Source organism: Lepidochelys kempii, chromosome 6, assembly GCF_965140285.1.
Source record: "Lepidochelys kempii isolate rLepKem1 chromosome 6, rLepKem1.hap1, whole genome shotgun sequence".
NCBI classification, from domain to species: domain Eukaryota; kingdom Metazoa; phylum Chordata; order Testudines; family Cheloniidae; genus Lepidochelys; species Lepidochelys kempii.
Window position 1 is genome coordinate 59,951,677 of NC_136385.1, and position 27,408 is coordinate 59,979,084.

General features: G+C 46.6%; 1 protein-coding gene across 1 annotated transcript in view; it reads left to right on the top strand.

Moving 5' to 3' along the window:
• Positions 1-26,748, top strand: part of CRY2 (cryptochrome circadian regulator 2) — a 37,165-nt gene extending 10,417 nt beyond the window's left edge. The window contains exons 3-12 of the mRNA XM_073348108.1: positions 951-1,093; positions 5,403-5,587; positions 16,264-16,352; positions 19,783-19,923; positions 20,522-20,833; positions 21,673-21,824; positions 21,985-22,187; positions 22,707-22,796; positions 23,911-24,052; positions 24,613-26,748. Coding sequence (XP_073204209.1) covers positions 951-1,093; positions 5,403-5,587; positions 16,264-16,352; positions 19,783-19,923; positions 20,522-20,833; positions 21,673-21,824; positions 21,985-22,187; positions 22,707-22,796; positions 23,911-24,050 — 1,455 coding nt within the window. The 3' untranslated portion in view covers positions 24,051-24,052; positions 24,613-26,748. The remainder of the gene's footprint in view (positions 1-950; positions 1,094-5,402; positions 5,588-16,263; positions 16,353-19,782; positions 19,924-20,521; positions 20,834-21,672; positions 21,825-21,984; positions 22,188-22,706; positions 22,797-23,910; positions 24,053-24,612) is intronic.
• The last annotated feature ends 660 nt before the right edge of the window (positions 26,749-27,408 follow it).

The window sequence follows — 27,408 nt, forward strand, 5'->3', positions numbered from 1 at the left end:
CCGTGCTGATCTGTAGCAAGGTCTCCTTCAAATGGTGCCTTCCTTCAGTCTACACCCATTCTTTCAGGCCCCACTTCTGATGCAATATAGTGCTGCAGCTGGCAGAGATCAGCAACTTCAGGCACCAGGAGCTGAGTTGGAGGTGAACAGGAGCTGCTGCCTGGCCTAGCACCTGCAACTCCGAAAGCGTGAGAATCTCTAGAAGGAGGGTAGAGGAGAAGGGGTTTGTCCCCAGAGGGGATGTCTGAGGTCTGGCCTGTATTTTTGAAATACAAAGTTGACAGCCATACTAGTGTTCTCCTTAGGGTCATTCCTTATTCTGGTTTCCTCTCTCCCTCACTTCTGGCTTCCAGGGTTGGACAGAAGTTCTCTTGTGTGGTGGCCTTCAAGGGATCTTGGAAAACTTTACTTCAGAACCTACATTTTTGGCTTAAACTTCTTGATAGTTTCTCTGTATAAATACATAAAAGTTATAAGCAGTTTGCATTGAAAATTTCCCCTGCACTTTGTAGCCCTAATATTTCAGTATTGGAGTGGTGTCAGAGAACTGGGAAATGAATCATGCCATTATAGTCTTACTGGCAATGCAGACAAAGGGAGAATATGTATTGCGGGAGGAGGGAGGAATGAGGTTCTTAAAGTTCTGCAATCTTGGAGTTCAGTAACATTGATGAGCGTTAGTATAATGCTAAGATTCTTACCCTGACCTTTCATAGTGGTGGTAAAACAGAATACGCCACTGATTCTCTATTCCATGTCTGTTGTTACCACATCTGTCCACAGGGCTCCCTCCATGGTTTCTCTCATCACGTCCTAGCTTCCTGTAAAGCAAAAGATTCCAGGACTTCATTGGCGTCACCTTAAGGAACCTTGGTCACTCTCTTCAGTGATCATGCTAGCTGCTGGGAGGTCTGGTATCTGTAATGACAATTTTGTTTTGTTCTTCACAGGAATGGGGAGTGACCCGTCTCACCTTTGAGTATGACTCCGAACCATTTGGGAAGGAGAGAGATGCAGCTATCATCAAACTAGCAAAGGAAGCTGGCGTGGAGGTGGTGATAGAAAACTCTCACACACTCTATGACCTGGACAGGTAAGAGGTAGAGGAGAGGCAGTTATACTGCTTAGACAGGGCTGATACTGTGCTGTCTGAGGACTGTAGGAGAGTTCTAGTCTGGGGAAGGTTTCAGTCTCCTGATACACATAATTTGGCAATTATTTAAAGCATGCTTTGCATGTGAGCGCAGATGGGGGGTTGTAGGGATTATATTTCACTGAGTCATTCCTTTTACAAGAGAATCTCAAAGTGCTGATGGTGATGAGAATGTTGGGATAGATGTTGCCTCAGTCCCATTGAACTGTTTTCTTCTGTGGTCACTGAGTAGTTCTGGTGTGTCCTGCTCTCTGCAGCCCTGCCTGTGATGCTCCCTTATTGTGCCCTTTCTGACTGAAAAGCCTGAGAGAGGTTACCTTTCAGATATGTTTCCATTAATACTTAGAAATTGAAGACTTTTCGTTTCTTTGGGCTGGCCTGCACAAACTCACCAAGCAGGAATTGATTGTAGAAAAATAATCATGTTCAGCATAAATGGTGTAACCCATTTTTAGAACTGACAATCCCCAGTGAACACTAACTACAGTCAGATTGAATTCAAATTGAAAAGATAACAGCTTAAATGTTGGCTCAGTGTGGCCCAAGTCCTTGTCTCTCAATTGCTCTGTCTGACAGTTCCCTTCTGATTGATGGCAGGTCATTTTCTTCCTCCAGTTGGGTCTCCCTGCTTTCTGTCCCCTGGGATCTAAATCCTTCATAGTCCAGACTTGTTGATGGCCATTGTGAGAGTTTCTCCCTAATTCCAGGCCAGGCAGGTCTGGCCTTAAAATAAATAAATAAAAATCTATAAAGTGTTCTGTTAAGGAGCATTATGATCTTGTTTGACCCCCTATAATAGCACAGGCCATAAATTTTAACCTGGCAGCTCCTGCATCAAACAAATAACAAGTGGCTGAGGTAGAATATTCCACTGAATGCATCCGATGAAGTGAGCTGTAGCTCACGAAAGCTTATGCTCAAATAAATTGGTTAGTCTCTAAGGTGCCACAAGTACTCCTTTTCTTTTTGTGGATACAGACTGACACGGCTGCGACTCTGAAACCTGAGCTAGAATAGATGTCTTTTTTTTTTTTAAGGCATAATCTTGATTTGAGGACACCAAGTGATGGAGAATTTCACATCCCTTGGCAACATATTATAACCCTCAATGTCAAAATTGCATTTTATTCCCATTTGAATTTTTCTGACTTGAGCCTTCAGCATTTGGAGTTTAAGCATGCCTGCTTAATTAAAGCTCTCTGGTATCAGATATCTTCTTCCTCTGTAGGTACTTACAGTTTGATCAAGGCACCTCTTAACCTTTGATAGTCTTTTATATAATGTTTGCCTTGGTACTGTGTGGAGGAATGGAATAGTCTGTCCTTTGTACACTGTCTGTACATTGCAGTTACTTTCCAGTTTCCTCTCTGAACCTGAAGAAACCCAGTGAGGGTCCCATTGTACTAGGCACTGTACATATAAATAATGCACAGTCCATACCTTGGAGAGCTCATCCAGTATTTGTATCACAGTAGTTGAATAAATTGACATGGGGAGACTGAACAGTAGACAGCTTCATTTGTTCAAGCTAGCTATCACAGTAGTCCAAGCAGTCACAGATGGCTTGCCAACCTATCCAAACCTGTGTTGCAAGTTGAGCAGCATGATCCTCAAGTGTTGGCTGAGGACATCCTCACAAACAGCAAATGCGTGAACATGTCCTTTTCCATCATACACAAGAAGGGTTCCTGTGTGCAAGCCAGCCAGTGGAATGATGCCACTGAAGAAGGTGAACCCAGCAAAATGGCTTTTGTGGGTGATTGACTCAGAAGCAAAGTCTGTGGGGCTATAGTACTCAAATCTGCTGCTGTAAAAAGAGATCTGGGAAGGCCCTTGCATGGGCTACAACAAACTGCCTATGATAACCTATTCACCGAACTGTCATAAATGTGCTTCTTCAGGTCTGGATTGCCCTCCTCCCTGAGGCATAGTAGTACTGTGGACAAGGGACAGTGCCAGACACTAATAGCCTCTGGAGGCCCCAACCATTGTGCTAGGTGCTGTAAAAATATATACAAGATGACATCCATGCCCCATCTATTAGGAAGGCTTCTGTTCCTAAGCCTGCCCCAGTAACTTGCTTGGTTGAGAGAAGAGAAGGCACAGAAGGTTTTCATCCTTGTTTAAATTCTAGTGAAAGGAGGGCTCATCACAAAAGCCACAGTTTGGTCCAAATTGCAGTTTCTGGTCAAGGCAGATCCTGTGACTAGAGGATTGCTACTGTCATGATTAAAGGGCGTTGCCAGAGCTGTGGGTGGGAATCCTAGGACTGGATAGTAGAGGGGACTGCAGACTGAGTGCATCAACACATATATGAAAGAGGATGGGTAGTGTGATAAGGCATGGCTGAGGCACCTCTGTAGAGCAGGAGTTGGCGAAGAGGGGAAACTTGCACAACACTATCAGATTGTCACTCTCAGGAGTACCAAACTGTACTTTGGCACAAACCTGTTGAAGGAGCAGTTGTTGTACTTGTAATTGGGAGCATGAGGCCTCGACATCAGTGATGTAGATGTACTGGGAAGCTTCTTACAACGTATTGGAGGGACAGATGTGAAGGTTTCAGGTTTCTTTCTCTCCTACCTCTTTCCAGTGTGGAGTTCCAGGGGGCAAGTGGCATAGTGCAAAAAATGGGGAAGACTGTAGGGGATGAGGGTGTATTCATAAGGGTGGAAGTTTCTGAATTACTTTTTGAAGGGTGCAGGGAAGAAAACGCTTCCTTCAAGCTGCACAGGGCTTGTTTGGGTGACTTTGCTATATACCAGCAAAAGCTTCCTCCTTTTCAGTGTTTCCTACCCTGTATCTTACATTGTTTTATCCACATGAAGGAATGTGGTGGGAGTCTCTGTTGAAAATCTTTCTTTAACATTACCATGCTCTGTCTTTAAAAGGCTCCCTGTCCCTCCCAGTATGCACGAGAGGTCCTGGCATTTATGACCTAGATCTGAGCAGCAGCAGCAGCTATGATAGATTTGTTAGAGAGCAGCCTCCTTCCTTCTGGCTGTTGTATAGAGCTGGGAAGACCTATCACGCAGTATCACATGTGACCAGCTGCTCTGTGAAGGCCCCAGGCGAGCATGGAGCTCCTCCCCTCTACACGTGCAGCTGGTGGGGAGGAAGGGAGGCACGTGGCATTTCCTGAAACACTAGGCTCCAAGCTCAGTCCTTGCATAAGGTGTTGACTATCGGGATGGGGAGGGGTGGAGCTTCTGCAAGTGCTCTTGTAGGAGTGCTGGCTCCGCTGTTTCAGCTTTACATAAACCTGGCACTGTAAGCTCTCCCTGTTTTCCTGTTAACTCTTCTGCTCCTGGCAGTATGCTGGGGACAGTGGTGAGGAAAAATGCCCCTGTTTCTACTCATGGAGACTCTGCCAAGCGGTCTTCTCCAAATTCTTTTTAGCTCTGGGGAGGGAGACACCTGTTCTGGGAAGCATCACATTTTATTCCCCAGTAGAGACTTGGGCAGGCTGTGGGCACTTAGGAAGGTAGAAGAGAGCTGTGGCTACCTTGCCGCCTGTGCTCTTGGTTTGAGCTGAAATGAGTTAGAACACTAAAAAGTAAATGACATACTGAGTATGTGACAGAATTGCTTGTGATCAGGTGGGGTGGGGGAGGGATGGGAATTTTTCTACTCCCAGGAGAGGAGTGAGGCACACTGGGCTTTCTTTCCTCTGAGGGGGTAGAGGAGGGGAGAGTGACAGATGGACTGAGGTTTGTTTTTTTGTTTTTTAGTGTGGAGGAAACAGGAACAAGCACAGGCTGGGATTTGTCTAGTGCAGGGTGGGGGCTAGATGCAGGCTGGGATTTCTCAAAGATGGGTGGGGAGCACATGAAATAATGGAAACTTGGATTTTGCTGATCTAGAGAGTGCGGGGTGGGACAAATAAACTAGTATTTTTCATCTGGGGGAGCAATAGAAAAGAGGGTGACTGTTGTAGTTTGGGTATCTCACTTTGGGTGGGGGCACAGATTGTTTCAGGCTTGGGTTTTTCTGGGAGCAGGCCATGGCGTGGGGACTGGTGTAGGCTGAGATGTCTTTTCCTGGAAATGGGATTAGCCTGGAGTTTCTTTAATACCTTGCTGAGGGGACAGATCCAAATGGAGGAGGGTGAATCTGTCTGGGATTTCTCTATCCAGAGAAAAGAATGTCCCTGAGTCCAAGGGGGCTAGTGCTTGAGTGGTCTCCCCCCACTTCTTCCATGAGAATAAAGCTGTTTTCCAACTCTTGTCTCCTGGGCCTGTGTGTCTAGAATAATCGAGCTGAATGGCCACAAACCACCTCTCACATACAAGCGTTTCCAGACCATCATTAGCCGCATGGAACTTCCCAAGAAGCCAGTGAACAGCATAACAAGCCAGCAGATGGAGAAATGCAAATCAGAGATCCAGGAGAATCATGACGACACGTATGGAGTCCCATCTCTGGAGGAGCTGGGTATGTGTCTAGGGCTGAGGGGGCTTAACTGCCAACCAAACACACTCTATTAGAATGTTTCTGCCAGCAGGAATGCTTCCAAAATGGTTTCACTGTTTTCATCTGATCTGGGCAGGCTACAGCCTTGGGAGCAGTACACTCAGTGAGTCATGGAATTTGGGAAAATGAGCCACTGATTGTCCATCTGTCTGTGTTATGCTTGATTCTAAGTGCAAACTCCCCTCCTTCCTTCCCACATCTTCGTTGATACCTCTCAGGTGTGAGCTGCAATCCTTTGCCTGCTTTTTCAGCCCTGGGGCCCTCACAGTGCTGCTCAGTCCTGACCCACTGCATCGTCTGCTATTCTGGTCCCTGACAGGCTGCTTGTGACGGATCCGGGAGTGTTAATCATGCTAAGATGAGACTATTACACTTGCTTCTCTGTGACTAAAAAGGATTAATTTGGAGACTCACAGAGACAAAAGTTTTTGTTAAAACTGCTACCATTCACCCTTAGGTACCCATTGGTGTTGAGGGAATCAGTGTTTGCTTCCAAGCTGTGTAAGTGCTTGGATTTGATTTGGAGGAGGGAAATTGATGGTAGAGAGGGGAGGGAGAGAATATGTATGAATCGTTCCTGTCAGACCATCTGGAGTAGTTCACAAGCATGCGTGCCAACCTCAGGACAGACTTTCAAGAAGCAGGGCGCACTCACTCAAATAGGTTGAGTTCTGTACTTAAATTTCACCAGCCAAGCAACAAGTGTGATCTCCTCAAGCATTATAGCTTAACCAACTTAATCATGAAGTAAGACAGTCCTCTTAGGTACTATCTATCCTGCCACCCAGGCAAACTTGCCTTTGTCATAGATGATCCTTTACACCAAAAATCACAACAGTATTCAAGTTACTCCCAAGCCTAAAGGTCCAGTCGCTTTTCTCAGGTCAGTTACATCTTAGATCTCACACCGATGACAACACTTGTAGCCAATCCTATAATTTATTAACTAAGAAAAAGGAATGGGTTATTTACACAGTTAAAGTAGGTAAACCTATACACACATGAGTTCCAGCAGTGAGACTGAGGCTCAGGAGTCGCAAGTGGCTCTTTGCAGCACATGGTATTAAAACACTGATTTAATTAACAACCAATCAGGGTGCTTTTATTATGTTAATCAATTGTAATTGACAAAATAATACTTAGTCAGTCATTTTGCTGTGAGAATAATTTTTAATATATAGTAAATAATGAATTCACACTACTGTGGCTCTTTTGCATAATGTTAATCTCAAATTTGGCTCCTGAACCACTGATGTCAGAGTATCACTGAGTTAGTCTTTGGGTACGTCTACACTACGAAATTAAGTTGAAATTTATAGAAGTTGGTTTTGTAGAAAGCGTTTTTATACAGTCGATTGTGTGTCCCCACACAAATGCTGTAAGTGCAGGTAGTCGGCAGTGTGTCCACAGTACCGAGGCAACCGTCAACTTCAGGAGCGTTGCACTGTGGGTAGCTATCCCATGGTTCCCGCAGTCTCCGCCACCCATTTGAATTCTGGGTAGAAATCCCAGTGCCTGATGGGGCTAAAACATTGTCGCGGGTGGTTCTGGGTACATATCGTCAGGCCCTCCTTCCCTCCCTCCTTCCTTGAAAGCAAGGGCAGACAATCATTTTGCACCTTTTTTCTTGAGTTACCTGTGCAGATGCCATACCACGGCAAGCATGGAGCCCGCTCAGCTAACCGTCACCGTATGTCTCCTGGGTGCTGGCAGACACGGTACTGCATTGCTACACAGCAGCAGTTTATTGCCTTTTGGCAGCAGACAGTGCAGTATGACTGGTAGCCGTCATAGACATAGTCCTGGGTGCTCTTTTAACCGACCTCGATGAGGTCAGGGGCACCTGGGCAAACATGGGAGTGACTCAGCCAGGTCATTTCCCTTTTAAGTTTCGTCTCATGGCGATTGAGTTCTACCAGCAGTGCACTGTCTTTTAATCAGCAGCCAGCAGAAGATGATGGCCAGCAGTCATACTGCACCGTCTTCTGTCGAGCACCCAGGAGATGACAATGGCTAGCAGTCGTACTGCACGGACTGCTGCCAGCAACATCTATAAAGATAGATGAAGTGGCTCAAAACAAGAAATAGACCAGATTTGTTTTGTATTCGTGTTCTCCTCCCTTCCTCCGTGAAATCAACGGCCTGCTAAACCCAGTTTTGAGTTCTATCCTTGAGGGGGCCATTCTGTTTCTCGCAAAGCCACCCCATTTATTGATTTTAATTCCCTGTAAGCCAACCCTGTAAGCCATGTCGTCAGTCGCCCCTTCCTCTGTCAAGGCAACGACAGACAATTGTTCCGCACCTTTTTTCTGTACAGATGCCATACCACGGCAAGCATGGAGCCCTCTCAGATCACTTTGGCAGTTAGGAGCACATTAAACACCACATGCATTATCCAGCAGTATATGCAGCACCAGAACCTGGCAAAGCGAAACCGGGCGAGTAGGCGATGTCAGCGCGGTGATGAGGACATGGACACAGACTTCTCTCAAAGCACGGGTCCTGGCAATGCAGGCATCATGGTGCTAATGGGATAGGTTCATGCGGTGGAACGCTGATTCTGTGCCCGGGAAACAAGCACAGACTGGTGGGACCGCATAGTGTTGCAGGTCTGAGACAATTTCCAGCGGCTGCGAAACTTTCGCATGCTTAAGGGTACTTTCATGGAACTTTGTGACTTGCTTTCCCCTGCCCTGAGGTGCAAGAATACAAAGATGAGAGCAGCCCTCACAGTTGAGAAGCGAGTGGCAATAGCCCTGTGGAAGCTTGCAATGCCAGACAGCTACCGGTCAGTCAGGAATCAATTTGGAGAGGGCAAATCTGCTGTGGGGCTGCTGTGATGCAAGTAGCCAACCCAATCAAAGATCTGCTGATATCAAGGGTAGTGACCCTGGGAAATGTGCAGGTCATAGTGGATGGCTTTGCTGCAATGGGATTCCCTAACTGTGGTGGGGCCATAGACAGAACCCATACCTTATCTTGGCACTGGAGCACCAAGCCGGCGAGTACATAAACCGCAAGGGGTACTTTTCAATAGTGCTGCAAGCACTGGTGGATCACATGGGACGTTTCACCAACATCAACGTGGGATGGCTGGGAAAGGTACATGACGCTCTGGTCTGTTTCAAAAGCTGCAGGAAGGGACTTTATTCCCAGACCAGAAAATAACCATTGGGGACGTTGAAATGCCTATAATTATCCTTGGGGACCCAGCCTACCCCTTAATTCCATGGCTCATGAAGCCAAACACAGACAGCCTGGACAGTAGTCAGGAGCTGTTCAACTACAGGCTGAGCAAGTGCAGAATGGTGGTAGAATGTGCATTTGGACGTTTAAAAGTGCGCTGGCGCAGTTTACCGACTCGGTTAGACCTAAGAGAAACCAATATTCCCACTGTTATTACTGCTTGCTGTGCGTTCCACAATATCTGTGAGAGTAAGGGGGAGACGTTTATGGCGGGTGGAAGGTTGAGGCAAATCGCCTGGCTGCTGGTTATGCACAGCCAGACACCAGGGCGGTTAGAAGAGCACAGAGGTCAGGGGCGCGGTGCGCATCAGAAAAGCTTTGAAAACCAGTTTCATGACTGGCCAGGCTACGATGTGAAAGTTCTGTTTGTTTCTCCTTGATGAAACCCCACCACCCCTTGATTCGCTCTACTTCCATGTAAGCTAACCACCCTCCCCACCTCCCTTCAATCACCGCTTGCAGAGGCGATAAAGTAATTGTTGCTTCACATTCATGCATTCTTTATTAATTCATCACACAAATAGGGGGATAACTACCAAGGTAGCCCAGGAGAGGTGGTGGAGGAGGGAAGGACAAGGCCACACAGCACTTTAAAAGTTTAAAACTTATTGAATGCCAGCCTTCTGTTGCTTGGACAATCCTCTGGGGTGCAGTGGCTGGGTGGCCGGAGGCCCCCCCCACTGCGTTCTTGAGCGTCTGGGTGAGGAGGCTATGGAACTTGGGGAGGAGGGCGGTTGGTTACACAGGGGCTGTAGCAGCGGTCTGCGCTCCAGCTGCCTTTCCTGCAGCTCAACCATACGCTGGAGCATATTAGTTTGATCCTCCAGCAGCCTCAGCATTGAATCCTGCCTCCTCTCATCATGCTGCCACCATCTTTCAGCTTCAGCCCTCTCTTCAGCCCGCCACCTCTTCTCCCGGTCATTTTGTGCTTTCCTGCACTCTGACATTGTCTGCTTCCACGCATTCGTGTCTGCTCTGTCAGTGTGGGAGGACAGCATGAGCTCAAAGAACATTTCAGCGCGAGTGCGTTTTTTCCACCTTCTAATCTTCGCTAGCCTCTGGAAAGGAGAAGATCCTGTGATCCTTGAAACACATGCAGCTGGTGGAGGGGGGAAAAAAAGGGACAGTGGTATTTAAAAAGACACATTTTCTAGAACAATGTGTACACTCTTTCACAGTAAACCTTGTTAACATTACATGCATAGTACATGTGTTTTTGTTCCAAGGTCACATTTTGCCTCCCCCCAGCGTGTGGCTAGCCCCTCCACCCTTCCCCCTCCCCATGGCTAACAGCGGGGAACATTTCTGTTCAGCCACAGGCAAACAGCCCAGCAGGAACGGACACCTCTGAATGTTCACTTAAGAAAAGCACCCTATTTCAACCAGGTGACCATGAATGATACCACTCTCCTGAGGATAACACAGAGATAAAGAAGGGATGTTGTTTGAACGCCAGCAAACATACACTGCAATGCTTTGTTCTACAATGATTCCCGAGTATGTGCTACTGGCCTGGAGTGGTAAAGTGTCCTACCATGGTGAATGGAATAAGGCTGCCGTCCCCAGAAACCTTTTGCAAAGGCTTTGGGAGTATATCCAGGAGAGCCGCGATGCCAGGGCAAATTAATCATTAAACATGCTTGCTTTTAAACCATGTATAGTATTTTAAAAGGTACACTCACCAGAGGTCCCTTCTCCACCCGGCGGGTCCGGGAGGCAGCCTTGGGTGGGTTCGGGGGGTACTGGCTCCAGGTCCAGGGTGAGAAACAGTTCCTGGCTGTCGGGAAAACCAGTTTCTCCGCTTGCTTTCTGTGAGCTATCTACAACCTCATCATCTTCCTCGTCCCCAAAAGCTGCTTCTGTGTTGCCTCCATCTCCATTGAAGGAGTCAAACAACACGGCTGGGGTAGTGGTAGCTGAACCCCCTAAAATGGCATGCAGCTCTTCATCATAGAAGCAGCATGTTTTGGGCTCTGACCCGGAGCGGCCGTTCGCCTCTCTGGTTTTCTGGTAGGCTTGCCTCAGCTCCTTAAGTTTCACGCGGCACTGCTTCGGGTTCCTGTTATGGCCTCTGTCCTTCATGCCCTGGGAGATTTTGACAAATGTTTTGGCATTTCGAAAACTGGAATGTAGTTCTGATAGCATGGATTCCTCTCCCCATACAGCGATCAGATCCCGTACCTCCCGTTCGGTCCATGCTGGAGCTCTTTTGCGATTCTGGGGCTCCATCATGGTCACCTCTGCTGATGAGCTCTGCATGGTCACCTGAAGCTTGCCACGCTGGCCAAACAGGAAATTGAAATTCAGAAGTTCGCGGGCCTTTTCCTGTCTGCCTGGCCAGTGCATCTGAGTTGAGAGTGCTGTCCAGAGCGGTCACAATGGAGCACTGTGGGATAGCTCCCGGAGGCCAATACTGTCTAATTGTGTCCACAATACCCCAAATTCAACCCAGCAAGGCCGATTTCAGCGCTAATCCCCTTGTCAGGGGTGGAGTAATGAAATCGATTTTAAGAGCCCTTTAAGTCGAAAAAAAGGGCTTTGTTGGGTGGACGGGTGCAGGGTTAAATCGATTTAATGCTACTGAATTCGACCAACTCCTAGTGTAGACCGGGGCTTAGATTCCAAAAGGTGATAGAAAATGTTATGATATGCAAGCTTTTATGTCCTCTAAAGCTAACCCAAGCCTAGCAGCTTAGGGATCCCTTGCTTATGCTTAGAAATAGTTCCCTCTCCAAATTCCAAGCAGCATAATGATCCAGTTCCTTCTGGTCAGGGATTTGTATTCTCGTCCCTCAGAGCCCAAACTGATGGGACTGTTTGTGCCATCTCCTCTTCATCGTTTGGGGTGGTGGTGGGAAGAAAGTCTTTTGTCCTTTGTTTCAAATGGTTCATTTGGTTTCAATGCAGGCCCAGCACTTACATTTATTTAATGCTTCTTTCCTGTTTCTTGTGTTACACAGCAAGAGGTTTACAATGAAAACACTCAATATAACTTTATACTGAGAGGTACAGATGTTGTAAGTCAGATCAGTACATGCAGCATCCTATAAACATTTCATCAAGTCTAACCACTAAACACATTCTTATAAACTTAACATCTATTTTAACAATGCTAACGCTCAGATAAGCCAGGCTGGTTTTTAGCTATGAATTTGTCAGTGCTCAGTGAGGCCTAGTGGCCTTGGCATGAGCTGCCACCTGTTCTGCCAGCTTCACAGTTCCATGCTTGTCCGCTTCAGTCTCATCAGCTGCTGATGGCTCTACTCAAAAAAGAATGCTCAAGGCAGAGGGTGATGCACAAATCCCCACCCCAGATCAAGGATCTGAACCTAAACGTAAGCAAAGGGCAAGGTTATTGATTATGTTAGGAGAATTGTTTATATGTAGATAACAGTGCAGCTGTCAGCCTTCTAGTAGTATCTGGGTACTGTGGGACGCTGCCTACGTAGGCTGGGACGAGGAGGGCTGTGTGAAAAGTTCGTAGGACTCGGCAGAAGCCCTTATATATGAAAATAATGGGGGATTTGGCTCTTGAGGATAGTCACATTCTTCATTTTGATCTGAATCTGAACTCCCCAATGGTTTTGTAAACAGGGAGCTGCATAGGAAAACTGCATTGCTGCTGCCCATTTGTTCTGGGGATTAATATGACGTAGGTGCTCAGTGCTGTTTAGTCCTGTATCTTCACTAGTACTAGATTGAGAAACTAAGAGTCTCCCTTGATTTCCTGGCTATGTGATGGGATACTTCTGGGTTGGCTGGAAGATATTTCCTAGATTAGCAAATCTGATAAGGCAGAGGTGCCTGTTGTAATAATTGGGCCTCCAGATTTACCCTAATTGTGAGCTCAACTGTAAAAAGTGTGAGTGTAAGTTCATAAGATGTCACGCTAACATATAACAACAAATGGTGGTCGGAAAAGGTGCAAAAGCAAGACAGACTGAATTAGTCCAAACAAAAAGGCCTACTGATACAACTCACAAGAAAAGTGTGGAACCAGAAAACTAATAATCCAAAATTGGTATATTGGCTATTGGACCTAACTGGTGGACTAAACAATGAGGGGGTAGGCTGTTCCACCCATCACTCCTTTTTGGGTTCCTAAAGAATGAGACTTTGGGAAGGAAAATTGGCTATTGGAGCGTGTTTCATCATCATGGCTGCTACTCCCACCTGGGCATCGTGATCCTGAGAGATGTCCTGATGAGGGAGGGACCGAGATGACACAGCCATTTCCTCCAGCTGAATCCCAAACACCACCCGGGATGTGAGACTTTGTCTCCACCACATTCCCCCATCTGTCCTTTTCCTTTCCTACCTTTTCTTCTCTTTCTTATCACTCTCCTTCATCCTTCTCTCTTACAAGAGTCTGGCTTAGCCAGCGAAGACTGTATTTTGTAATGCTGCTGTAAGCCTGTGACCAGAAAGAGCCAATTAAATGCAATGTCTTAAACAGCCTAGTGTTGGTACAACTTTGCCAGGTCTTGGAGTGGCTGATGAGACCGGGTGCTGTGTCTGTATTTTTATCGGCAGTGAGGGTGCAAGAGTCAACATAAGATATAGAAGCTGCATTTTCTATCCTTGCTGTTCTTTTCTCTCATTTTGTGTAAGTTTGTGTTTAGTCTTCTAGAAAACAGGATCTGACTTTAACAGCAGCAGCTTTGGTCCATCTCCCCAAAAGGACAGTTATTACCATCTTTAGTACAATCTAAAACACTGTCAAACAAGGAGAGTTTTTAGAAGGAAAATCCCCCAGCTCAAGTGAACAAGGGATGTTAAAATGAAAACCTTACTCAATACTTACTTTTCAAATGCTTTAACTGTTTTTTCCTTTTTTCTCTTGTATCTTTAATAAAAGGTTAGAGGGATTTCTAATAGTGTGTTTGCCATGGTGCTAAGCAGGGTGTGGTTTCTGTACAACAAATCCCTAAACTTGTTTAAAATTCTTTAATGTTGGAGAGTGACTGGGTTATGAAATCATAGAAATGTAGCTCTGGAAGGGACTTTGAGAAGTCAAGTCCAGCGCTCTGTGCTGTGGCAGGACCAAGTAAAGCTAGACTATCCCTGACAGGTGTTTGTCCAACCTGTTCTTAAAAACATCCAGTGATAAGGATTCCCCAGCCCCCCTTGGAAGCCTAGTCCAGAGCTTAATTACCCTTATAGTTAGAAAGTTTTTCCTAATATGTACCGAAATCTCCCTTGCTGCAAATTAAGCCCATTATTACTTGAACTACCTTCAGTGGACATGGAGAATAACTGATCACAGTCATCTTTTATAAGAGCCCTTAACATATATGAAGACTGTTTTCAGTCTCCTTTTCTCAAGGCTAAAAGTGCCCAGTTTCTTAACCTTTCCTCATAGGTCAGGTTTTCTATATGTCTGATAATTTTTCGTCGTTCTCTTCTAGAGTCTTTCCAGTTTGTGCACATCTTTCCTAAAGTATGGCACCCAGAATTGAACACAGTACTGCAGCTGAGGCCTAACCAGTGCCAAATAGAGCAGGAAAGTTACTTCCAATGTCTTACATATAGCACTCCTGTTACTACACCCCACAATGATATTAGTCTTTTTTACGGCAGCATCACATTGACTCATATTCAGTTTGTGATCCACTATAATCCCAGGATCCTTTCAGTAGTGCCACCACCTAGCCAATTATTTTCCAGTTTGTGCATTTGATTTTTTCCTACCTAAGTGAAGTACTTTGCACTTGTCTTTATTGAATGTCATTTTGTTGATTTCAGGCCAGTTTGCGAAAAAAGGGTTGCTGTGAGTTCTCCTCCTGTCTTCCAAAGTGCTTGCAACCCTTCCCAGCTTGGTGGTGTCTGCAAATTTTATAAGCATACTCTCCACTCCATTATCTGAGTCATTAATGAAAACATTGAATAATGACGGACTGCTGCGGGATCCCACTATATATGCTCTTGCAGTTTCACAGTGAACCACTGATAACTGCTCTTCGAGTATGGTCTTTCAACCAGCTGTGAACCCACCTTATAGTAATTTCATCTAGACCATATTTCCTTACTTCGTTTATGACCATATCTCATGGGACTGTCAAAAGTCTTACAAAAATAAAGATACATCACATCCGCTGCTTCCCTGCTATCCACTAAGCAAGTAACCCTGTCTAAGAAGGAAATTAGGTTGCTTTGGCATGATTTGTTCTTGACAACTTCATGTTACCTATTCCTTATAATGGTGGTATCCTCTAGGTGCTTACAAATTGATTGTTTAATAATTTGTTCCAGTATCTTTCCACGTAACGAAGTTTGGCTGACTGATCTATAATTCCTCAGGTCCTCTTTGTTCCTCTTTTTAAAGACAGGTAACTATGTTTGCCCTTCTCCAGTCTTCTGGGACCTCACCCGTCCTGCAGGAGTTCTGAAAGATAATTGCTAATGGTTCTGAGATTGCTTCAGCTAGTTCCTTAAGTACCAAGATGAATTTCATCAGGTCCTGCCAACTTGAATGCATCTAACTTATCTCAATATTCTTTAACCTGTTCTTCCCTATTCTGGCTTACGTTTCTTTCCCCTTGTTGTTAATATTAATTGTGTTGAGTTATATGTTCACCATTAATCTTTTTAGTGAAGACTAAAGCAAAATAGGCATTAAACTCTTCAGCTTTCTTGATGTCAGCAATTGTTTGCTCTCCTTCCCTGCTAAGTAGAGGACCTACGCTTGGTCTATCTCTTGCTCTTGACTGTATTTAAAGAACTTCATCTTGTTGCATTTTATGATCCTTGCTAGATTTAACTCATTTTATGCCTTAGCTTTTGTAATTATGATTATGTCAATACCTTCAACTGTTTGGATCCATATAATCCATCTGAATTAATACAGCATGCCCCCTGCTGGCTGTTTGGTTTATCATTGATACTGAGCCTGATGGAGGATGCAGTAGATCAGTGGTCTCCAAACTGGGGTGTGCGCACCCTCCCAAAGGGTGTGCAGGAGCACCGCTGGATGGCACTCCGCCGTTTTTTTCTTCAGCAGTAGCTCTGCACGTTCACGGTTGGTGTTCCCCTCTGGCGGCGCATCTGTGATAGGTCTTCCGGTCTTTACCCTGGCGTGCGCGAGCCAAAAAGTTTGGAGACCACTGCAGTAGATGACCACCCTACATTGATAGGGTCTGTGTATGAATGATGGTGGGGTGCCCCAAGAATGCTGACTGGAGAACTTAATTTGGGGACAGGCTTCTGTACTGAGGTGTCAGAGCAGTCATGCTTGCTTTGCTGTAGAAGGATCAGAGCAGCAACAATAAACCAAATGTTCAGAGAACTCAGGAGCTGTCTTTTTCAAGTCTGATACTGTTGCTGCTGGAGCCCTGCTGGGCTCTTTGCATAGTGTTGGCTTCCAGCCTTACCACCCTGTTTGTTCCTCTCAGGTTTCCCCACGGATTGTCTTGCCCCAGCAGTTTGGAAAGGAGGGGAGACAGAGGCCTTGGCCCGGCTGGATAAGCATTTGGAAAGAAAGGTAACCAACCCACTTTCACTCAGAAAATGGTACTTTCTGCATGCTGAGGCCTCTGGCTAAGGAATATTAATGCTGGTTGTCGTCCTTGTTTCTGCTGCTTGTAGCAGCAGACACAGCTCTGTGCTGATGGGAATGCCTCTGTAGGACCCAGGCTGTGTGGGGCATAGGGAATGTGCCCTCCCCACTTCTAGGCTTCAGAGGACCCAAACCGTAGTGGAAGTTCACTGATATATGTGCATTTAGGGGTGGAATTCACTCGCTAAGCAATGCTGGTGTTGCTGTGCCCGTGGAGCATGAAGGGTGTTGAGCCCCACTCTCTCTGGGGTAGCATAGATGAAGAGAGCCTTCCATCAAGGTACAGTGCTGGCTGCAGACAGCCTTCCACCTCCTTTTTAATCTTCACTTGGAGACATTTGTGCAGGTGCACTAACAGGACAAGTGCAAACAGCCGGGCATTTCCCAGGCAGGGCATGTGAGGACTGTTAATACAACATATGCCACGTTATACCTTGAGCCACTCATTGTAATATCTAGACACTTTTTGTTGACCCTGTTTTCTTTATTGCTTCACACAATGTAAATGAAACAATAAGAACAGGAGTATAAGGTGTTACTAGTAACAATACAAGACAAAATTACTCAGACAGAGATGACTGAGTTCTCTTTAATGCTAGCCTTTCTTGATGATGATTGTGCAGTTCACAACTTCCCCCAATGCAGCATGGCAGGATGCAAGTAAAACTTCAGCATAATACGCAGGTAGTGCTGAATCTCAGCTTTATGTGATTGCAGGTTGCCATGTTCAATGATAGTCTTTCCTCCTGGAGTCACCTGCTGCATATGTCAGGGCGACAGTTAAGATCTCTCTTCATACAGCTCAGAGTTGGATGTACTTGAAGTACTAGGATGTACCTTTGGGAGGTCCTAGGCCCAGACCTATGCTGCAGACAAGAGCTAATAGCTCCCTCCCAGATCAGCATGACTAGATCAAATTCCCTTTGAGTGGAAAGTGATTTGTGGGCCTCTCACTGCTGTGGGAGTGCTGGAATGATCAGCTTGAAACATCGCCAACAAATGGATGAAGCCAGTTCACTAGGGATACTGTCAGAGAAATGGAGGACTTGTGGCACCTTCAAGACTAACAAATTTATTTGAGCATAAGCTTTCATGAGCTACAGGTCATTTCATCGGATGCATTCAGTGGAAAATACAGTGAGGAGATTTATATACACAGAACATGAAACAATGGGTGTTACCATACGCATTGTAACGAGAGTGATCAGGTAAGGTGAGCTATTACCAGCGGGGGGGGATGGACCTTTTGTAGTGATAATCCCCCTGAGGGTTACCAAAAGAAACTACAGCATTTGCTCAAGAAACTCCCTGAAAAAGCACAAGAACAAATCCGCACAGACACACCCTTGGAACCCCGACCAGGGGTATTCTATCTGCTAACCAAGATCCATAAACCTAGAAATCCTGGGCACCCTATCATCTCAGGCATTGGCACCCTGACAGCAGGATTGTCTGGCTATGTGGACTCCCTCCTCAGGCCCTACGCTACCAACACTCCCAGCTATCTTCGAGACCCCACTGACTTCCTGAGGAAACTACAATCCATGAGTGATCTTCCTGAAAACACCATCCTGGCCACTATGGATGTAGAAGCCCTCTACACCAACATTCCACACAAAGATGGACTACAAGCCATCAGGAACAGTATCCCCAATGATGTCACGGCAAACCTGGTGGCTGAACTTTGACTTTGTACTCACCCCTAACTAGTGCACATTTGGGGACAATGTATACCTTCAAATCAGCGGCACTGCCTTGGATACCCACATGGCCCCACAGTATGCCAACATTTTTATGGCTGACTTAGAATATCGCTTCCTCAGCTCTCATCCCCTAATGCCCCTACTCTACTTGCGCTACATTGATGACATCTTCATCATCTGGACCCATGGAAAAGCCACCCTTGAGGAATTCCACCATGATTTCAACAATTTCCATCCCACCATCAACCTCAGCCTGGACCAGTCCACACAAGAGATCCACTTCCTGGACACTACAGTGCTAATAAACGATGGTCACATAGCCACCACTTTATACCAGAAACCTACTGACCGCTATGCCTATCTACATGCCTCCAGCTTTCATCCAGACCACACCACACGATCCATTGTCTACAGCCAAGCTGTGCAATACAACCGCGTTTGCTCCAACCCCTCAGACAGAGGAAAACCCCTACAAGATCTCTATCAAGCATTCTTACAACTACAGTACCTACCTGCTGAAGTGAAGAAGCAGATTGACAAAGCCAGAAGAGTACCCAGAAGTTACCTACTACAGGACAGGCCCAACAAAGAAAATAACAGAACGTCACTAGCCATCATCTTGAGCCCCCAACTAAGGACGACCCATCTCTCTCACAGAACTTGGGAGACAGGCCAGTCCTTGCTTACAGACAGCCCCCCAACCTGAAGCAAATACTCACCAGCAACCACACAACAGAACCACTAACCCAGCGACCTATCCTTGCAACAAAGCCCGTTGCCAACTGTGTCCACATATCCAGGGGACACCATCGTAGGACCTAATCACATCAGCCAGATTATCAGAGCCTCGTTCACCTGCACATCCACCAATGTGATCTATGCCATCGTGCCAGCAATGCTCCTCTGCCATGTACATTGGCCAAACTGGACAGTCTTTATGTAGAAGAATAAATGGACACAAATCGGACGTCAAGAATTATAACGTTCAAAAACCAGTCGGAGAACACTTCAATCTCTTTGGTCACTCAATTACAGACCTAAGTGGCAATTCTTCAACAAAAAAAACTTCAAAAACAGACTCTAAGGAGAGATTGCTGAATTGGAATTAATTTGTAAACTGGATACAATTAACTTAGGCTTGAATGAATAAAGACTGGGAGTGGATGGGTCATTACACAAAGTAAAACTGTTTCCCCATGTTTATCTCCCTTCTTCTCCCCCCCCCCCCCCCAACTGCTGGAAATGGCCCACCTTGATTATCACTACAAAAGGTCCCCGCCCCCCCTGCTCTCCTGCTGGTAATAGCTCACCTTACCTGATCACTCTCATTACAGTGTGTATGGTAACACCCGTTGTTTCATGTTCTCTGTGTATATAAATCTCCCCACTGTATTTTCCATTGAACATATCCAATGAAGTGAGCTGTAGCTCACGAAAGCTTATGCTCAGATAAATTTGTTTGTCTCTAAGGTGCCTAAAGTCCTCCTTTCCTTTTTGCGGATACGGACTAACACGGCTGCTGCTCTGAAACCTGTCAGAGAAATGTAAGGGGCTTTAAAGAACCTACTAGAGATAGTTGTGTCCCTGCCCAGCAGCCTGCTCCTTGGACTGCTGCATTTCTGAAACCCATTCTCTTTCCCAAATGCTCCTAGGCTTGGGTTGCAAATTATGAAAGGCCAAGGATGAACGCTAACTCACTGCTGGCGAGCCCCACTGGACTCAGTCCCTATCTGCGTTTCGGCTGCTTGTCCTGCCGCTTGTTCTATTACCGCCTCTGGGAGCTGTATAAAAAGGTGAGAAAAGGGGGATGGGAGGGTGGGGGGTTCCTCCAGAGCCGGCAGGCCTGGGGCCAGGCTGGTTCCTAGGACGGGTTGTGTTAATTCCCTTGCAGTTCTGACCTGTTCCATTGTTTCTGGCCCAAGAAGCTGTAGGTTGATATTCCTCCCTGCCCCTAACTCCTCTGGCTATGAAGCAGTGCTCAGCTCTTTAAATATAGTTGCCCCTACTGGGGGAAACTTACAAAAATGGCAAGACTCTTGTAGACATAGCTACCTTTAAAATTATAGTAATTATCTGGATTCTCAAGCCTGAGCCCTCATAATCATTAGCTCTAGGTTGGCTCTAGTGCCCGTCCTCTTGTTCCTGTGAGATCAGTTCCTTCAGAATATCAGACTAGATTAAAGAGAGGCGCTTTCTGCCCCAGTGAGTCTGGTGTCTGGTAAAGGGCTGTTCAGAGGATAGCTCCACAGCTCCAAATGTTGCTAGCAGTCTTGGTCTCTGAGTGGGAATTGCCTGTAGTGATGGGGCAGAGGGAGGGTTGAGGTGAGCTGCCCAGGTACAGGAGCTGGGAAAGGCTAATATCTCTTTGTCCCTGTTTCTCCTCTTCCACAGGTGAAGCGTAACAATACACCACCACTCTCACTATATGGGCAGCTTCTCTGGCGGGAATTTTTCTACACGGCAGCCACCAACAATCCCAAATTTGACCGCATGGAGGGGAACCCAATCTGCATACAGATCCCCTGGGACAGGAATCCTGAAGCCTTGGCAAAATGGGCAGAGGGCAAAACAGGCTTCCCTTGGATTGATGCTATCATGACCCAACTGAAACAAGAAGGCTGGATCCACCACCTGGCTAGGCATGCAGTGGCCTGCTTCCTGACCAGGGGTGACCTCTGGATCAGCTGGGAGTCTGGAGTCAGGGTAAGTCTGGTATTTCCAGAATTAGGCAACAGAGCATGGGGAGGGCAAAATCCTGTTGGCACATTCTGCTGGGATGGCAGTACTGTCATGTTAATCATTTGGCATGTAGAGTAGTGTGGAAGAGAGGATGATCTAGCTGGCTTTGCTTCGGTCACAAGCCTGGCTTTTTCTGCCTAGTTCAGTTAAGTCCTAAAAGTGATGATGAGAGAGTCTGCAGTTACTAAGTAAATGTAAATAGGACCCATTGGTTAATATGGGCTGTTATCTAAAAAGTGTCCCCAGCCCAAGTGGAGGCAGAGGCATCCCTGCCCTAAGGGGCTGAAAACACTAATAGACAGTGGAAATTGGAATACACAACTCCTAGGAACTAAATTGGACAGGAATTCAGTGGGTTATTCGTAATATCCTGCTTCCACTCAGAGTGGGGGATGGATAATGTGAGACTTAGAAGGAAAAGCCCTTATTCACTTTTGATTGTTCTGCTGCACAGAACTGCTGTGCTCCTTCAGTGTCTATTCTGCATGCTTACATTACACTTCCAAGGCTAGGATTGATGTCCAAATCTTGTAGTAAAACTGTACAGCAGAGTCCAAAGCAGCAGGAGCTAACTGGTAGTGTTCGAAAACATGACCAGACAAGGCTTCTCATTGGAAATGATTGAGATGTAAGGAACTATGGTAGATTAATTGATCAGGTGTCTGCTTTTTGTTCCAGTTACCGAGATCTGTTTCCTGATTGCCTCAACTTCATACTTAGCATCTATCTTCTAGTGTTCCCTGCTGCTGGGTCTTTCCCTTGGAGGTTGGTTCCCTCACCAACTTTCCCTCTTATTACTGCAGGTGTTTGATGAGCTACTGCTGGATGCAGATTTCAGTGTGAACGCCGGCAGCTGGATGTGGCTTTCATGCAGTGCTTTTTTCCAGCAGTTCTTCCACTGCTACTGCCCCGTCGGTTTTGGGCGCCGCACAGATCCCAGTGGTGACTATGTTAGGTGAGTAATATGGATGGATGCTTCTCATACATCCTAGCATGGCAGTGACACACCGCTTCACAATCTGCCTGCCTGGGTAGCCGCCTTGTTGCTTATCCCATACTTGCGAACTCTTTGTGGCTGTACTCTGAATAAGGTGTCATCTCTTTATGTGCTGCAGGCGGTATTTGCCCAAGTTAAAAGGCTTCCCCTCACGGTACATCTACGAGCCATGGAATGCCCCTGAGTCAGTGCAGAAGGCAGCCAAGTGCATCATTGGGGTGGACTACCCCAAACCCATGGTGAACCATGCAGAGACCAGCCGGCTAAACATTGAACGCATGAAACAGATCTACCAGCAGCTGTCACGCTACAGGGGCCTCTGTGAGTATGAGGTGCTGTGAGACACTTGCTGCAGTTTGCCCTTTAACCCTGTATCAGCTGAAGTAGAGAAGATGGTTGGGATGGGAGGGGAATTCATAATACAGCAAATGGCAGCTGTGCTCCTGACCAGCCCTTTGCAGGAGGAAGTGACTTCTGCCCAAAGTTTCTCTAAGGGTACGTGCATTCCCTGGAAATGCAGACAAGACCGTGAGCATTTCAGTATGGCAAGCTGTGAAGGTTGGGAGTAGCTGTCAGGTAACTGAAATTGGGAAGGAGTCTACTGGAGATGAGAAACCCTGTGCTTCACTCCTAAAGCCCATGCATAAGATCCCAATGAGAAGGGATCGTGGGGGCCAGGACCTGTGTCCCCAGCAAGCACTGAGCCAACTGAGATTTAAACCTCGCTCCTCTTTCATTGACACGTGCACCACTACGTGTTTGCACTCTGCGTGGTCTGAGCTCCCTATGAAAAGCAAGAGCCTGTTCCTCAGTGGAAGTCAGTGATCATTCTCTTCCCAGGTTTGTTGGCCTCTGTCCCTTCCTGTGTGGAAGATCTCAGTAGCCCGGTCACAGACACAACGGCAGGCCAGGGCAGCAGCACCAGTACAGGTGAGCAGGAGTTGTTGGTAAATTACCTAGACAAGTTAATGGGCACTTGGAGCCCATAACTGGATAGAACGTTACTTCAGCAAGGAACAGGTGTGTGGGGGTAAAATGGTATAGATCGGGGTGGGCAATTTTCACAGGGGGGCCACTCCACGAATTTTGGCAAGTAGTTAAGGGCCACACATTTCTACTATATTAATGGAGGGGGTGCAGGGGTCTGGGAGGGAGTGTGGGTGCAGGAGGGAGCTCTGGGCTGGTGCAGAATGTTGGGGTGCAGGAGGGGGTGCCAGGTGCAGACACTGGCTGGAAGGCTCTTACCACAGGTGGCTCCTGGCTGGCAGTGCAGCAGGGTGCTCAGGCAGGCTGCCTGCATGCTGTGGCCCCACACTATTCCCAGAAGTGGCAGTGGCCAGCTGCTGCTGGCATGTCTCTGCACACCCCTTGCGGGGAGGGGAGCAGCGCACGGAGCCGCTTCTCCCACCTCCGCGCAGAGATGTGCCAGCAGCAGCTGGCTGCTTCCGGGGGCGGCCTGGGGCCACAGCAGGCAGGCAACATGCCTGAGTGCCCCACTGTGTCGTGGGACTTTTAGAGGCCCGGACTCAGAGATCACGAGGGAGCAGAGGAGGCCGGACAGAAACGTTAGACTGGCCGGATCTGGCCCATGGGCTGTGTTTTGCCTGGTATAGATCTTATTCACTTTAATTTAGACTTGCTTGGAGTTCCCAAGAGAGCTCTTCCTAAAAGGCCCACAAAACTCTAGTACATGATGCCAGAAAGAATCACTGATTATAGTTCTATGGAACCTGTCTGGACATGGAGGGGTGGGGAGTTGGAAATAATTTTTCTATAAAACTAGCCCTTTACTAGAGTAGGAAGACTCTGGTGATTGTCCTGGGCTGGAGTTGCTGAGATTCAGTATCCTGTCTATGCTAACATTTGTGTGTCCAAAAAAAAAAAAAAAAAGTGGGGGGAGATTGTGGCTGCACTTCCCGTTGCTTTGGCATTGTAGGCTCTCCTTTTCCCCTGCTGTCTTGGCACATAGATGCCTAAAGCAGTAAATGTGAGAAGCCACAGGGCCAGAGGAAACTTTGCAGTGACTCTCCTCTCCCAATTGTAGTGCAGAGGCTGTTGCATTGTGGCCAGACCTCTCCAAAGCGTAAACATGAGGGAGTAGAGGAGCTGTGCACTGAAGAGTTGTACAAACGAGCCAAAGTGATGGGTCTGCACATTTCAGAGATCCCCAGCAAGAACTTGTGAACGTGAGTAGCCCCATGATCTTGCTCTGGGATAATTGGAGGACTGTGGCCCTCCTCAGTCTTGTTTCTTGACGTTGGTGCCCAACTTTAAATGCTGTTAGTAGTTTAAAAATCTAAAACTGTCTTACTGTGGTTTTGATGGCCCCACAATTCTACCAAGTAACTTCTAGTGGGTCTCCTGTCTCTTATAGTCATGTCACTATATTGCTTGGCAAGGTTTTAGCTTAGCTGGCCATCAGAGGGCAGCAGCATTGTTAATTTAGCAAACACAGACTGCTTTTAACCTATGGACCTGTTCTGCAGGGTGTTGCTCCCTTCTCACAGGAACCAGCTGTCCAACATAATCAGACTTCACAGCCTGGTCCCAATCTGCTTCAAATGTTGCAGGCTGGGGGGGAGAGCAGCACATCTTTGTGGGGGCAAGATGCTGTTCCTCATACTCCACTTGAAATGCTCCCGACAGTCCTCTTGGAGAGAAGCTGACTGTGTTCTGTTCTAGCTCTAGTTCTGTAAAGGGGACTGATACCTAAATGCGCCTTTCTCTCTCTCTTTTTTTCCTGCAGCCAGAGATGGGAGAATCACAAGGGAAGAGTTGGGGTGCTGGAGTGTTCGCCACAGCAGTGGAGGGGTGCTGCTTCCAGAGGGATCAAAGCTTTTGACCAACAGCTGAAAATGTGGGGTGTCAGTGTGAATGTGTAATTCTGGTGGATGCCACACAGAGATATTGCATCACTTGTGCTTGAGTACATTTTGGCTCACTGGCATACAGAAGCCCTGGGACCTAAACCTGTCTCTTCTCGGCCAAACCTGGAATCTGCCCAGATTGGAAGAGAAGTTCTTTTTTCCATTCACTCCCAGGTGTATCTTTCCTTCCCATTTTCTCATGCACTGGTCCATTTGCTGCATAATTACAGGGAGCAGTATCTGCATGTCAGAAAAAAATATTCACCCTTCCTATTAAGTGGCAGGCAGTGAAATGTCTATCATCCCCAAAACAGGCCAATTCTCCTGTCTGCATGACTCTCCAAGCATCAAGGGGGTGTCTGTTTGAACAACTCCAGTCTCAAAGCATGTTGAAATATCCACCTGTATGAGACAGTCAGCAAAGTAGGGGGATTGGGAAAAAGATGAAGCTGTAGTAATGGGACATCAGTATGGCAGTAACCATGACCACCCTTCATGGACCAGGAGCCCTTTAAGATTCACTGAGCAAATAACATTCATACTGGTGCCTGATCGTGACCCTGGCCAGTCTTCAAATGGGGCAGATGTCTAGAATAGGCAGTTGAAAGCAGGCTTTTGCTTCTAGGGGTCATCTTGGGGGGGAAATTTCAAGAGAAGGCTGACTCTTCTGAAAATAAGCCTATGACTTGACCATAGGTGAAGCTTTCTCCCAGAAATTTGCTCCTCTAAGTAGCAGAGAAAGCTACACCTGGTGAGGAAAACCATTCTGGCCATACTGGGCTCTGGACTCTACCCTTCTTGCACTTTTTCCTTAAGAAGAAGACCTTTCAAACAAAAAGTGAGCAATGTCCAGTGTGGAACCTGTGCAGTGTCTGACGTGGAGTGAATGTACCATTAGAATGATGCTGCGCTGTTGGGCAACTTCTATAAGCGAGTCTTCCTTGGGCTCCATAGCCCATTCTTTGTGGATGTCCGCTCCCCTTCCTGTAGGTTGCAGTGCATTTGCATCTGTGTTTTTGGTTTCTGCATTGTGTAATCCTGTGACCATGTACCCTGCACAACATCCTTTTCCCCACACACCTGCATTCAGTGCTTTGTATTCTAATCTGACAGCTTTGTAGGACATACAGGTTGTTAACCATACATCCCCTGGTCTTGTTCTGTATTTCATGCTCTGTTTCAATAGGGTGTTCGCAGGCCCTCAGGCTGCATCCCCAGATGATGCGTGGAATAGAGTAGAGGAGCCTCTGTTCCTGCAGCCTTCATAAGGAATTGTCTCCAGTAGCTGTTCTTGGCACTACATGGTTATTCAGTCTGAAACCCCTACTTGGCACAGACCTAGCCCCTAGCCGAAACAGCTGGTCAGGTTCACATATAGCTTCACCTACTAATAACCTGCTCCCTTACCATGACAGTGGAAGACCATAGTTTCCCGTCTTGAATAGATTTGGATTCAATTTTGGGACCCAGACTTTGAAGTCATAAATGATGCTGGGGTTACAAGTAGAAACTGATTCAGGGGCATCTGAAAGGTTTACAATATGGAGAGGTGGGACAGTTGTTTAAGAACCAAGAGTTAGTTTATTAAACAGCGGCTAAATAATCTTTCCCTCCTACTAACAACACTAGGGCATTGACCCCAGATTTCCTTTTCCAGTGGAATCTATTGACCAGATTTTCCAAGCAAACACTAAGTCACCCCTCCTGACCTTGTTTGGGTGTCTATTTTTCCAGACTAATGTTCTCTAGAGAGGATTTAGAAATAATGCAGTAATTCAGCATAGCTGGGGTTTTGTCTCCAAATCTTTACCCTGAGGGGCCCCTATAGTCTAGTAGCTGTAGGGGTTAGGGGAAGGAGACACCACTGTCCTCTGCTGCAGAGAGAAGGGGAAAGAAATGCACTTTGTACACTTAGAATTTAGAAATTGTGACTTCTGTCATATGGAAGATTTCATGCTTATACAACCATTTATCTGTAAATATGACATTGTTTTATAAATGTCTTTAACCCTCTACTTGCTGCGTTTTCACTTATTTCAAGTGAGTCAGGTGTAGGTTGGAGGGACTGGGGCAAAAAGTCTTCAAGTAGCCTGTTGCAAAGCTTTGTGGATGTCAGGGGAGGGGAATATGTGCAATTCTCCTCTCCATCATCCCCAGTATTTGTATTCTGGCAGCCGTTGCACCCACAGTTGGCTAGGTGTGGTCCATACAAGACATGACATAACCTGCATTAAAGAGCTCTCAATCTGAGAAAACATAAATGTGAAGGGAGGAGAGAGGCAAAGTACACAGTTTATTTTAGGTCTTGATGAGAGTGTAGTGACTTTTCAGGCAGTCTTGGAGGGTATTCCATGTAGAGAGAGTGGCGTGGGAAGAATAGAGACTATGCACTTCAACTGATGGGGTGGGGTGAGACCACCATCATTGGAGCAGAGAGGATGAGTGACACTAGTGTTCACAAACCTGACTATTCACCAACTCTGCTGGGCTGGACATTGTAAATGCCAGACTCTCGCCTCCCAAAACAAGCCCTCTACTCTCACCCATGGTGAGAGATCCTGTGGTGGTCAGACGAAAAGCTACAAAGACCTACTGAAAGCGTATCTCATGAAAACTGATGTGGACATTGCAAGCTGGGGGGACCAAGCCACCAACTGACCTCAGTGGTGCCACAT